This window comes from Schistosoma haematobium, chromosome 7, assembly GCF_000699445.3.
Source record: "Schistosoma haematobium chromosome 7, whole genome shotgun sequence".
In the NCBI taxonomy this organism is placed as follows: Eukaryota; Metazoa; Platyhelminthes; class Trematoda; order Strigeidida; family Schistosomatidae; genus Schistosoma; species Schistosoma haematobium.
In genome coordinates, this window is record NC_067202.1 from 1,305,351 (window position 1) to 1,319,018 (window position 13,668).

The window sequence follows — 13,668 nt, forward strand, 5'->3', positions numbered from 1 at the left end:
ATCTTTCTTTTATATATTACCACTTTTGAATTAACTACTTCTATGACTTCGATGTTCATCTTGTTGTGCTAATGAGGTATGGTAACGTGGACCGATGTAAATATGTGCCTGATCCTAAGTTGTAGCTTACTTACTTTCTTACAATGTCTTGTGAAATAGCAGTGAAATTACTACCCTTTCGCTTATGTAGTAGATTAAAGGTAATATACTATTGATACATTGTTCTTCTCAATTTTATGGCTATTTTGCTTTTGTTTTCGTCAGAAACTGTATACATTTGCGTAAATGATGTATTATTTATTAACTGGAATTTTCCTGTTACATTTAGAACAAGATTTATTTTTATACGAAAATATGTTGTAACTTATGGTTACCTACTTTATGTACTCGTGTTCGTTACATTCAGTGAAATTATGACATAATGAATAAAGCGTATAAAACTTTGAGTCAGCAAGTCACAGGTTTGTACTCCGAAATGTTTATTTTAGTGTACGTGAGTCAGTCAGTCAGCTATAACGTAGAACCAGGCACATATATGCATCGGTTCAAGTTGCCATACTTCATTAACAGAACAAGATGAACACCGGATTCATAAAAGTAGTTAATTCAGAGGTGGCTATATATTAAAGGAAGATTGCATGTAAGGATATAGTATAGGAAGAAAGAATTAGTTGTTAGAAAGATGTAAAGCGATTTTTATCTCTTAGTTTAAGGGAAGACAGAGAGTGTATACACTGACGCCATTGTGATCGATTCTGAGTAATGTCACCAAGAGTCTCCAGCCATTGGTTACGATAGTCGCGCGGATCCCAACCCAGTAGTTCGCTTGTGTTCTAGAACCTGATGAATGGTGAATATATGGTCGATGCAGCCACGACCAGGTCTGAAGCCAGCTTGATTCTCTTGTGTTTGCAGTTCACGAGTCTTAGTTAGGCGTCTGATAATTATCGAGGCTAGTATTTTCGATACTATATTAGTTAAACTAATCCCTCTATGGTTGTCACAGGATGATTTTAACCGTCTCTTATATATTGGGACGATAAGCGATTGTGACCAGTTAGATGGGATAACGTCTAACTCCCAGATCCTAGCTAAAATATTAGTCAACCTAATCGCTAAAATTGGACCACCATCCTTAAAGACCTCTGGAGTCAATCCATCTGGACCAGCTGCCCTTCCTCGTTTCAGATTAACTATAGCCTTTTGAATTTCAGCTGGAGTTGGGGGACCTACTTGCTGTAAATGAGTTATATTACCATCAGTAAAGTATTCAACGAAATTTCTTCATGAAGCCTCATTTATTTCAATAGTTTTTTTTCCAATTACTCTAATTGTTTTCTAATTTCAAACTTATAAATGAGTTCTGTGATTAATTATATGTTTCTTTATAATATCCTTTTGATTTGGAAGCATGAAACAACTGATGTCAATATATGTAGTCGTGATTTGGATACACCTTTATTAACCGCCGTCAAAGATCGTAGAGAATTAATTTTAATTGCTCTTATACGAGCAGATCAACAATTTCGTGAACAACATCGAAAAAACAACACTACTACTAGTACAGTGGCAACAACGACAACTGCAACTACATTAGAAACTCAATCAAATGATGGACAATGTCGTGTTATAACGTCAGCTCTTCGAACACCATCTTCAAAATCATCAAATTCTGCATCATCTCGATTTACACTGGCTTCAGCGACAAGTACAATTTTTCGTGGTATCATTCCAAATGATTGTATTGTACCACCACGTGCTTCATCTGCAGCTTCAGTGAATCTACACTCAATATTGAATACAAATCATTCAAAACCATTGAATATAGATCGTCATATTTTATCATCACAATTATTACGAATGAAACCAATGAAAGTTTTAGATGATCATGATACGGAATTAGAATGTGATACAAATCGAATAAATATACGTTCATGTATTCCAAGATTAAGTGGAAAAAATCACATCTATTTAAATTCTGAATCAAATGGTTTTACAGATGGCGGTGATTCACAATGTATTGTTAAATCAACTTATAGTGGTAGTTCTAATTTAACACATACTATTGTACGTAAACCAGAAAATTGTCAACGATGTCATAGTGTAGGCAATCCAAGTGGTAAGATGATTGTTTTTCGAATGATCATATTGTAGTTTTCTTTGTTTGATGAATTGATTCACTATGAAAGTTAATTGATCATATGGATAGTAGGATCTAGCATATAGACTTATTTATTTATTGAAATACATAAAAATTAGTTCAAAGGTTCACCAAAATATGTATATACTACGAAAAATTTGTATGAGGATTGGGATACTTCCAGGACACCCAAACCGAAGCAATTGGTTTTCTTATGGCGCTACTCCCCCGAGCGTTCGACCTAGAGTTTTAGTCTACAGGACAATCAAGCAACGCTGGGAGATGAGACCTCATGATAACTAGTTACCAACAGTAAGTTCATGTGTCATTTGTTTCCACGGGAACCTGGAGCCCATATGCACCATTGGTTTGAAACTAAGGTTTTCCGACTTCCCTAGGTTGATCTTCCGTATACACCAACTTGGTTTAAGCACCGAACATTGTCTTTTTATCCTCTCGATGACATAAGTGACATCTCTTCTGCGACAAAGCAGTGAGTAGGACTTCCTTGACAGTGGTTATATATGGGTGGTCACGTGAGAGCATTTGGAAAGGAGAGGTGGAATCTCCTCACCCTCGACCATACCAAGACATCTGGGGTCTCAGGCATTTGTGATGTGTAATACGTATGCCCAACCATTGTCTTCCTCGATGAACGATGTTAGCTGGTGTAGTAGTAGGTCGGAAAAAAAACTAGGGATGGATAAACCAAGACATGACATTAGCCCCCGAAGTCACCGATTGTTGGACTAAGCCATCTCGGTATGCGCAGACAATTTATTTGGAATCCACGCGATCAATCGTCAAATAGTGTTGATACTGATCGTTTTTTTTCTTTAAAGGTAATTTTAATTCTTACTGGTAAGTTTTGTTTATTTTTTCTCTACACTACTGTATTTGTAGATGTGGCTCGTTGGTGGCAAAGTTGTGATCGAGTTCAACGTATACTTTGTAAAACTACACTCATCAATACTAGTAATAATAATAATAGTAATAATGTTAATAATCCAACATCGCAAACAACACAACTCCCACTCAATCTTAAAAATGGTCAGCAGTCGAATACTGGTACAATACGACCACGTTTAGATATAGATCGACCAGATAAAATTGGTAAATAACTATGTTTTGTGATTGTACATCTCTCTTTTCGTTTGCCGTTGTGTGTTGTTTTTCTAATGACCCTATCAATAAGTATTAATCCTAACCGTTTATAAATTCTGTTTTGTGGTCTTATTGAGAAGTGTCTATCATTGAATAGGTGAGATTGTTATCTTAGAAGAAGCATATATTCAACATTATTAGTCTAGATTAAAACCAAGAAATCATTGTTAACTCCTGTCCTCCGAAAAAAATATAGAACAGTTGACCATGTTCCTAATGAAAGTGTTACAGTATGAACTACTAGATAACCCCTATCACGACTGTTGTATGTTTATCTGAGGGGTAATCCTAATTAGTCGAGAGTTATTCATAATCAAGTCCATTGAGATGCTTTACTAAAAGAGAATAATGAGTGTAGCGGAATTATGTGGGTTGATTTATTTTGAAACGACGCATAGTGTGGGTTATATACTGGAACTTCGATAGCTTCTGTCCAATAAGCTGCAGAATGGGCTTTGATTAGAACTGTTTAACCGGACATGTAGATTTTGTTCAGAATATAAAATTAAGGATTATCATAATGAAGACAACCAATAAAAACTAAGAGACACCAAATTGGTGTTCCGCCCTGCTATGGGGTTCTTCCGTAGTACACATCCACGACGTCACTGGAGATCGAAATCAGGGCCACTAAAATCTCGTGGCGAGAGTCTTATCTCTAAACTACTGATCCAGAAACCAATGGTTTATATTATCAATTCGCGATGTTACCTAACCACTGTCATCACACTGTACACGTTTGGAGTCCGTTGGTCTCGACCTTTTACTAAAACCTTGGAAACTTCCTCTCAAAATAAGTCATACAATAATTATAAACAATCGGTATAAATCTCTGTACTGATAAGGAGTAAACTGTAGCTGAATACTACCTGTATGATAACAGTTATCTGTAAGAATTCATATTATTTTGCTAAGATTGTTATCCTCGAATTATTCAGATTTTTAACTTGGAAAATTTGGATCGGATTTCCTTAAGCATATGTTCATGGGAGTCTCCTTAGATTGGACCTTCCCCATTCTGTCAACTTAGTTAATCTAAACGTAGCAAAGGGGAATTCTTTTGTATAAATTTAACCCTCTGTGTTGTAGGCTTTTCATACCCTATAGAATGAACACAAGGCCAGCTGGGGAAAAACAACAATGGTTTTCCTTCACAAACGAAATCTCTTCCCTATATAGTCGATTTAATTACAAGTTAACCGAATCGGCAGACAGAATAATAAAAAACTGTTAAGCTACGTAGATGATCCTTTTCTCGGAACAGAGTTTAATTCATTTTCTTTGGTTGACGATTATTCTGTAACGGTGTTCTTTTTACGCGATTAGGTTGCCAATCCTACACTCAACAACCTTCGTTCCTTATCCGAGCTTGGGATTAGAAATAGTTTTCAGTGGGCTCCAGTTAGAGTTAAGCTGTGCAGGATCGACTACAATTTGTCTTTTGAATGGCATATGACGTATATTCGCAACAAGGTCTTTATTGTTGCCTTGTAGTTGTTTCTACCTCCGCACACACAAAAGAAAATGCATTACATTTAAACAGGAACTTTTGATGTTTTTCTTCATTAAATAATCCTAATTTTAGGTATGACACCTTTAATGATTGCAGCAGAAGCTGGTTCAAGTGGTTTGAATATGGCGATAGCTTTAGTAAATGCTGGTTCAAATCTTTCGCTCACTGATAAAGTCGGTATGACCGCTTTACATCATGCATGCTATGTTGGCTCATTAAATATGGTACGTTATCTTATGGAACGTGTTCATCCAATAATATCTTGTAATAATGTGACGACGACAACCACAACAACTATTTGTACTACTACAGCGACGACGACGGCCATTACGTCTGCATCAATTTCAAAAACTAACAATCTATTGAATGGTTCCAATGCTCGTTTGTCATGTCTTCTTTCTACATCAATTATATCACCATTAAATGCGCCGGGATCAATATGTCCTACTAACAATAGTAATAATAACATAAATGTCCAGTCGCCGATGGTAGGATCTGCACCACTAACTACAAGTCGTCTTTCAAATCCTGAATTAATAAATACTCAAGTACGTTGTGTGTAAGAATGTATGAGTGTGTACGTGTGTTAGCGTTATTTAAAGCTTAAAATTAAATACATCCACCAAAGGTTTGGAAACTTATCAGAACGAAAAATAACCGTGTTTGTCATTTTGACGTCGTTCCGACTAACTGAGCTGTAATTTCGGTTGAAGTTTATGACTTTTCATGTTTTTATGGTTAGTTGGAAAACTATGGATCAAAGAAAAAATAATCAAAAAACAAATATCGTAGCAGGAGGAAGTTAAGTATTGATCGAACCATTTTATTCTCGTAACCTCTTTGACTTATCTCTGTCGAACTGTTGAGAGGCAATTGGTTGCAGATTACCCAGAGAAGTTGCAAGAATAAAGTTTTTCGAACAGTGTTCCTTCTGATACGATATTTGTTCTTTCTTTATTCACGTTTATAAATGGAAAAATTTGTATGAAACGCCGAACAAATAAGTCCCTTACTCACCTCTAAATGCCTTGGTACGGTCGATGGTGGGGACAATCCGATCTCTCTCTCAAAATGCTCTCAAATGGCCATGCGTATACAGCCACTGCCAGGGAATTCCTAATCACTGCCTTCTCACGAAGGAGGTGTTGTTTACGAAACTGAGAGGACGAAAAGCGAACACCCGGTGGTTTAACCGGGTTGGTGGATATGAAAGATCCGCCTAGAGGAGTTGGAAAGCCCTGAGTCCAAACTCATGGTACATATGGGCTCCAGAATCCTGAAGGAACAAATGGCACACGAATCTATTGTTGGTTACAAGTTATCATGAGACCGCATCTTCTAACGTTTCTCTACTGTCTTATGAATTAGACTTCTGGATCTAAGGCTCGGAAAGTAACTTTCTAAGAAAATCACGTACTTCGTTTTGGGCGTCTGGGCAGTATACCAGCCCTTACACAAATCAAATGATAGAGTGTGGTGTATATGTATTTGGTGCCTCTTTGTACCAAAGTTTGTTTAAATAAATAAATAAGTGGTTTAACCATGTAACTTTCATCGCCCTTCTAGACAACGTTATCAGTTCAGGATTTCTGTCATTATTTTTGTATTTATTTTGATTGTTTTCCCTCTCTTGATCTGATTCTTGAATGACATAACAGAAATTACCAACCAGTTTATTCCAACTATTAGCAATAAGCGTTGTTCACACATCAGCAAAATCACTTCAATTAATTTTTACAAATTGAAAGATGTAATGACATAAAAATTAAAAATAGACCATCTGCAAGATAAACTACTCCAACCGTGTGGAACATAAAATCGAACAAAACGGCTGATCTGTTTCTTTTTGTCTTTAAAAAAAAACTAGTTGGTTGTCAAATCTCGCGATGTATTTCTGCTTATATCAATTCATCCACACAGTTGTAGGCACATTTTCAACTGGAAAACCATGAAAATCTTGTATTGAAAAAATCCTGAGGGAACTGGTGCTCCCTGGCGGATTCGATCAATTGTGATTACATCTCAGTCCTACAGGAGGTCAGTCGCGGCCCGGATAGCTCAGTGGTAACGTCTCTGACTGTGGAGCTGGGTGAAACGAGATCGAATCCGCCAGGGAGCACCAGTTTCCTCAGGATCACAGGTACACCTTGCTGACGAGTGCTAAGTAGCACGAAACCCGGGTCCAGGGTTTCCTGTTGACTACCTCCAACCACCATCTAATCTCAATATATAGTGCCCGCAATGTCGAGGCACGTAGGCTGGTGACCACATTGCAACATTATCGATAGCATTCGATCTGCGCTAAATAAGGACTTGAAGCACATGACATTGATCATCACCCAGTGATCAATCAATTGTGACATAGACGGTGGCAAGATTCCATATCAACAGTGCAAACTGTTAGTCATTTATATGTATAATGATTCTTAAAAGGTTAATGAATCAATACTTCTTGATTGAATCACCTAGTTCAATGAACACAAATCTATTCAAATCATCTTCATAAGTTACAAGCTTTTCCAACCATCTCAAAAAATATTGATCCAACCCATTGTTCATTGATTTTTCCATTCTGTTTTTACTTTCAGGATAAATATGGTCGAACTTTAATTTATCTCGCTGCATGTCGTGGACATAGTGAAGTTGTCAATTATTTATTATGTCATTCAGCTGATATACATATTACTAATAAAGAAAATAAATCCCCTTTATATATTAGTGCTTATTTTGGTTATTTGGAAATTACCAATGCCTTATTACGTCATGGTGCACAGGTAACTCACTTTCTTAGTTGCTTCTTTTGTTCGTTTTTTGTGGGTATATTTATGGTTAGCGTTTTTTTAGCGAGCTACTTTTCTACGGGATGGGGTTGCTAACCCCATGCCCAACCCTACTCCTATATCCGGGCTTGGGACCGGCAGTAGCCCCAGAGGGGCTCTAGGCAGAGTTATGGGTTTTGTTTTTCTGAATTACAATTTTGTGAATGAATTTTCGATTGTAGGACTTTTTGAAGAGGTTGGTTAAAACTAGTGTTTGGTCTTTTTTTTGTATCATAAATCTTCTTAAGGTTGTTTTGTTTTTATTGTGCAGGCCTCTTTATGACTAAACGTCAAGGTTTACTATTAACCAGTTAGCTTTTGATGAAGTTTTGTTCTCTGAGTTGGATGGTTTGGTCAGAGAGCAAAACTCCATCCAAATCATCCACCTGAGCTACAAATCTCCACCATTTCATAATCAGTTAGCTGTAATCAACGTTGTGATTGATGCAACTGTAGATGGACACAAGAAGATGAAATCAACAAAATATAATGTAAAAGAAGTCGAAATTTTAATGGTTTCAACGGTAGTTTAAAAGTACTAAACATGGAAAATTTAGTTCGAAAGGAAGGAAGGAATTTGTGTGACAAAAAGGTAGAAATAAATATTACAACTTTTGAGATCTTAGGGATCAGTCAGTCAGTAAGAACGTAGAACTGCGTACGTACATCGGTTCGAGTTGCCATACCACATTAGCACAGAGATGCAGTTGTCGACTCAATTTCCGTAGTGGTAGAGATAGTAAGAGTATAAGCAGTAATCGGAAAGATTAGGGTTTGAAGATGTTATTCAAGGAGTATAATACAGTGAAATAAATTTGAAAAGAAAATAAGTGACATGAAGAATTCAGAAGATTATAATTTGGGAAAGCACAAAGAGTGGATGCACTTGCGCCATTGCAAACGATTTTGAGCCATGTCTTAGGGATAAGTGAAGCTAAAGAATAAATCTGTGAATTTTAAGTCATAACACTTGGTGTCTTCAATTAGTTGATCACAGTTATCTCACATTAATAAGGTAGTTTGCACCTATCAACGTAGAGTTTCGGTTCATTATCAGTGACTTCATGAAATGCTAACACATTTTAATTGAGCATAATTATCTTTGAATACAGAAGGTTTCACTGTACATCTGTATTTAGTTCCAATAAACAGTGTTTAAGATAAAAGTTAACAAATTCCGCATACTATACTCTTCCTCCTTAATTGTTTCGGTTTTCCTCGTAGAGTGGTAGTGGCTTAGTAGTGGTTAAGACGTCCACATTTCAATGAATATGACTCAAGTTCGAGTCTTATTGGACCTACTTCTATGTGGCCTTACACACGAAGTGTAGCTTATAGCGAAGTAAATAATTTCGTACTTTCTAAATGAGTTATTTTGTTCTTTTCTCGCCTTATACAATCTGTTAGAAACTAGGGATTACTGGACAGCTGTTTCATCTTAGTATGGGAATGTTCAGCATTACAGATTCAGGACTCCACTAAGAACCGAACTCAAAATATTCTCCTTTCATGATTAGCACCTAGTTTCTTATTTTGTTTTGAGATGATATCGTTTTAGTATGTGTAAAAGATACTCTTTACCAGTTAGTTACATATCAGATGATAAGCGCGTGTTATTGGTTAAGATATGACTTCTTTTTGTTAAGGGCAAGACATATGACATTGTTTGAAAGTGTGGCTAAGGGAAAAAGATACATATGTATGTATGAAAGAGTTTAGATTTACTCTTGATGGAGTCTTAATCAATAAAGCTTAATTCCCACTTAAGTAACTGATTGAGTTTGCGTATATGAAGCTTGTGTACCAATATTAGACTCAGACATCACACAACATAACAATACGCTTATACAATTTATAGTTTTAGTCTAATAGAATACTTATAATCCCATTTGTTTATTACGTGGGAAAAAAATTCTTATTTTCTCATATTTATCTTTAAAGGTTGATCAAATGGATTCACATCGAAAAACTCCACTCTATGTAGCTACTTATCATGGACGATCAGAAATTGTCGATCTTCTACTAACAGCCGGTGCTAATGTTAATGCAGCTGATAAAAATGGTAAAACTCCACTATATGTTGCTGTATTACATGGACATTTAGCATTAGCACGTAAATTATTAGACGCTGGTGCATCAGTTAATCGTGTAGATCGTGAAGGTCTTGGTCCTTTACATATGGCAGTTAAATTTCCTAAATTAGATATACCTATGGTAAAACTATTATTAAATTATGGATGTGATCCAGTAAATTTAGCAAGTTTTACACGTTGGTTATTAGTACATGGAATAATTCCTGAAGAATGTATTCATGGTGATGATGAATTAGCTCAATGGTTACGTTGGGAAGAATGTAATGTACATTCATTAAAACATATTTGTCGTGTAGTTATACAACGTGCACTTGGTTATGCTGATTCATTAAGAATTAAAGCAAATCGTTTACCTTTACCAGAGCATTTAATCTCTTATGTATCAATGAAACAATTATAATGATTAATATCTTACATTGTTTGTTTGTTTTTTTCACCTCACTTCCTTAATCATCACCAATTATTCGTACTCACTTCAGTTTTCTCCTTTCACCTTCCTCCCTCCCTCCCTTCCCTTCCCCCCCTATCTCTCTTTCGGTTCTTCTAGATTTTTCTCAGCATTGCATTTATTCATGGAAAATTTATTTTAATGACTTTGTTTTTACAGAATATCTTAACAACTGATCTAAATAATAATAATACTAGGTTATTTAACAATAATAATTATTACTATTATCAAATCTATATGGGTATTTTTGTGTGAAGGGGAGGCGGAAGGGGGGAAATGCTTGTCTGTGATCATATGAAACTTTTTTTTTCTAAAAAAAAAACAAACATTTTCGTGTTTTCTCGACAACAACAACAACAAAAAATAATAATTAATTGCACTTCACTTCAATGTGTATTGAGACAATTGGAAAGGATTACCAATAATGGCAGAGATGAATAGTGAATGCTGATCAATCAATCAATCAATCAGTTGGTTAGTCAGATACAACATAGGACCAAGCACATATATATATGCATCGGTCCAAGTTGTCATATCTGATGGGTGACCTATATTCTTTCATGAAAGGTAAATAATGATAGAGTAAGTATTTGATTAACTGTTATTTCACTCTATCATGATACATATATCTATATCTATTCAACTGTTTGTATAATGGGTATGGTACCAATTTACATTTCTATGCTCGTTTGTTTTTCTTGCTAAATCCAATGTATTTCTTTTTGTAATGCTTATTTACTTGTGTTTAGTATTTCATTTGAATATTTTGACTTTATTTTGTGTGGTTGTATGTGTGTGTGCGTGTTTGTTTGTGTATCTGTTGATGATCATTTGCCTTGTTAGTGTTTTATCACTTTGTTTTCAGCTCTTTTGTTGTTCTCTTCTCTTTTTTGTTCCTTGTTTAGTTCTCATTTTTATGATACCTTTCAACAATTTAGAGATCAAATTTCTTTTTTTTTTTTGAATTTTTATTGTCAAGTGTTATTGTTGCTAGTGAGAACTGTGTGTGTGTGTATGTCAGCTCAATTGATATAAACGGTGATTAATGAGTAATAATAATAATAATAATAATAATAATAATAATAATAATAATAATAATAATAATAATAATAATAATAATGTAAATGAAATACCAACATTATGTACACGTTAGTTCCCTAATGCTTGACCTCGGATCGTTAGAATTATTCAAGGGATTTAAGCAAAGATGGATAGTGGCTAGCAGTGGAATCCAGGACGCGCGTTTCGTCCTGTTCGGGACTCGTCAGCTGGGTGTACCTGCATCTCAGAGTTGATGTTCATTCTGCAGGAATCCTGCTAACCTCAAAGTATTAAGCGTTTTGTTGTTAACGGTAAACCAGTCCAGTACTTGAGTTAATTATGTAGATTCTTATTCATGCTGTTGTTGGTTTAGTTCGTGGGTAAAGACTCGGACGTTTGCAATAAGTGATTGCTTAGGAGTTTCGATTCGTTTTTCAAAAATGTGGTCTGGCTATTAATATCTTACAAATGGGAAATATCGGTTTTGGTTTGCTGACTCGAGGCTTCACGACAAAATAAACTTCTATTGATGAAATTGAACATTCAGCATAGTCTGTGTGGAGGTTCGCATCTAGCCTGAAGTTACTTTGTATACTAGAGGAGCATGCAGAATAGCGTGAGTGAGGAGAGCTAGAAAAATAAAGAACAAAGGTGAGTCGATGAGCGAGTGAGTGCAATGCATTTGGATTTACTACGTAAAGCGATAGATAACTGATCAATAACACTAACTTTGGATTAAAACACTCTTGGGTTCAAAACTAGAAGCATGTAGTTTAACCCGTTTCAGTCTCGTACTGGTACCAGTCTACCTTTAATGCTTGAAACCTGCTAAACAGTTTATGTGCTCTACTGTTGCTTATTAGACGATTATACTAAGCAGTAAACAGATTTCCCGCGACAAATGAACTCTTACGTTCGTACCTGATGTGCTACCAAATGGGTGTTTGTATATAGATTTCCCCTTTGTTTCGCCGGCTTTCTAACAGGTCTTTCTGTAGTGAGTACCTGAACTTCAGTCACGCTCCGCTGATCATCTACGCTTTATTTCAACCAAAAATCTGCGACCTAAAGACCGATTTGAGCTAAGCTCGGAGAATGTGTTTGTAGTAAAGTTTTGCAAACCCCATATAAATTCCTCATTAAAATACTGTAAAAAGTCAGACAAACCATCCGACACATGGGTCATAAGTAAGTTATTCTATGTGATGATGCAGCACTAACTATTGAACGTGCCGTTCTAATCCAAGTGTTTTATGGCCTATCCAAGAGTATTTTCATGCATCATTCTGACTTTATTAAGTTACATTATACGTTTCCTATGAACATTAGAATACGTCTGCATGTTTTATTGACCATCCATTTTCCAAGTATAATGTGAATCACACTTGGTTAGATTGTTTGTCAGTTCAATAACCTTCCGATCTGCGTCTGTCAGTTCCATGCAATTTCATGCTCTTCACACATGCTTTTTCAGTGTGATTCGTTTTTGGATTTTCATACCGTCGCTGCACAATGGGGTTTGCCGAATTATTGTGTGCGAAATTAAGTGGAGGGTTGTATGTCAGTTTGGAGCCAAGTTTAGGCTATATGTTTAAAAAGGACTGATTAGCTAATTAGCTAACCGCGTAGGAGATACCTAAACAAATATACAGTTAGTTATTAACTACTGTGAGTATTTCGGACATGTACATGCAGACGTCCGAATGTGAGTTTTTTTGCCATAAGGGCTGCACCCAACTTCATGCCTTCAGAATTTCTTTGGTAGCATTAATAACTGTTCATAGAAAACTTCTGATTGCTCATTTGGTTTTGTAATAAACAAGTTTTTAAAGTTAATCTTTTCTTTGCCTCACGTCCTGTGGGTTGATCTGTTAGAATATTCACTTATCAACCTGGAAATTCTCATCGTATTTTGGTAGAATTGTGATATTCGTCCTAACTGATGATTCCTTTATGCTTGATTGCGTTCTTATTACGAAATGCTAATATGATACGTCCAGTTGTGTTCATCTAGTTTCACCTGCCTTGAATGGCACTATTCCTGGAATTCTTAGTTAGCACAATAATTTGAATACATCTAATTATCATAAAGCTGCACTTCATAAAATCTATGGGTGGCTCTTTAAACGTTAGAAATTCTGAGTTTGAAATAATATAGCGAAATAGTACCAATTGCAATACATCTAAAACGTTGATAAGATACAATCGAGAATTCAAAGTACGCATTATGAAATCATTTCGTATTATTATGGTCGATTTAAAACAACATGGAAGTAGATGAACACAAATGAACGTACTGTATTTGGAATTCGTAACAAGATGGGGAATCAAATACAAAGGACTTATTAGTCTGTACAAATACCACATCCTCCACAGCTTAAATGAAAATCCAAACACTTTAAAAGATTATACTTCTCCTTATGTTGTGTCTTGTGTTTAGTACGGCCTAC

The 13,668-nt window shown here is 35.7% G+C and overlaps 1 protein-coding gene across 2 annotated transcripts in view; it reads left to right on the top strand.

Moving 5' to 3' along the window:
* The window catches only part of ACTR3_2 (Actin- protein 3), a gene marked incomplete at its 5' end in the record, with an annotated part of 59,339 nt that extends 48,112 nt beyond the window's left edge, over nucleotides 1–11,227 (top strand). For both annotated transcript variants that reach the window (XM_012940912.3, XM_051217776.1), the window contains 5 exons: nucleotides 1,411–2,119; nucleotides 3,044–3,253; nucleotides 4,890–5,365; nucleotides 7,406–7,591; nucleotides 9,578–11,227. In XM_012940912.3, the coding sequence (XP_012796366.1) occupies nucleotides 1,411–2,119; nucleotides 3,044–3,253; nucleotides 4,890–5,365; nucleotides 7,406–7,591; nucleotides 9,578–10,129 (2,133 nt within the window). In that variant the 3' untranslated portion in view covers nucleotides 10,130–11,227. The remainder of the gene's footprint in view (nucleotides 1–1,410; nucleotides 2,120–3,043; nucleotides 3,254–4,889; nucleotides 5,366–7,405; nucleotides 7,592–9,577) is intronic.
* Between the last annotated feature and the right edge of the window lie 2,441 nt (nucleotides 11,228–13,668).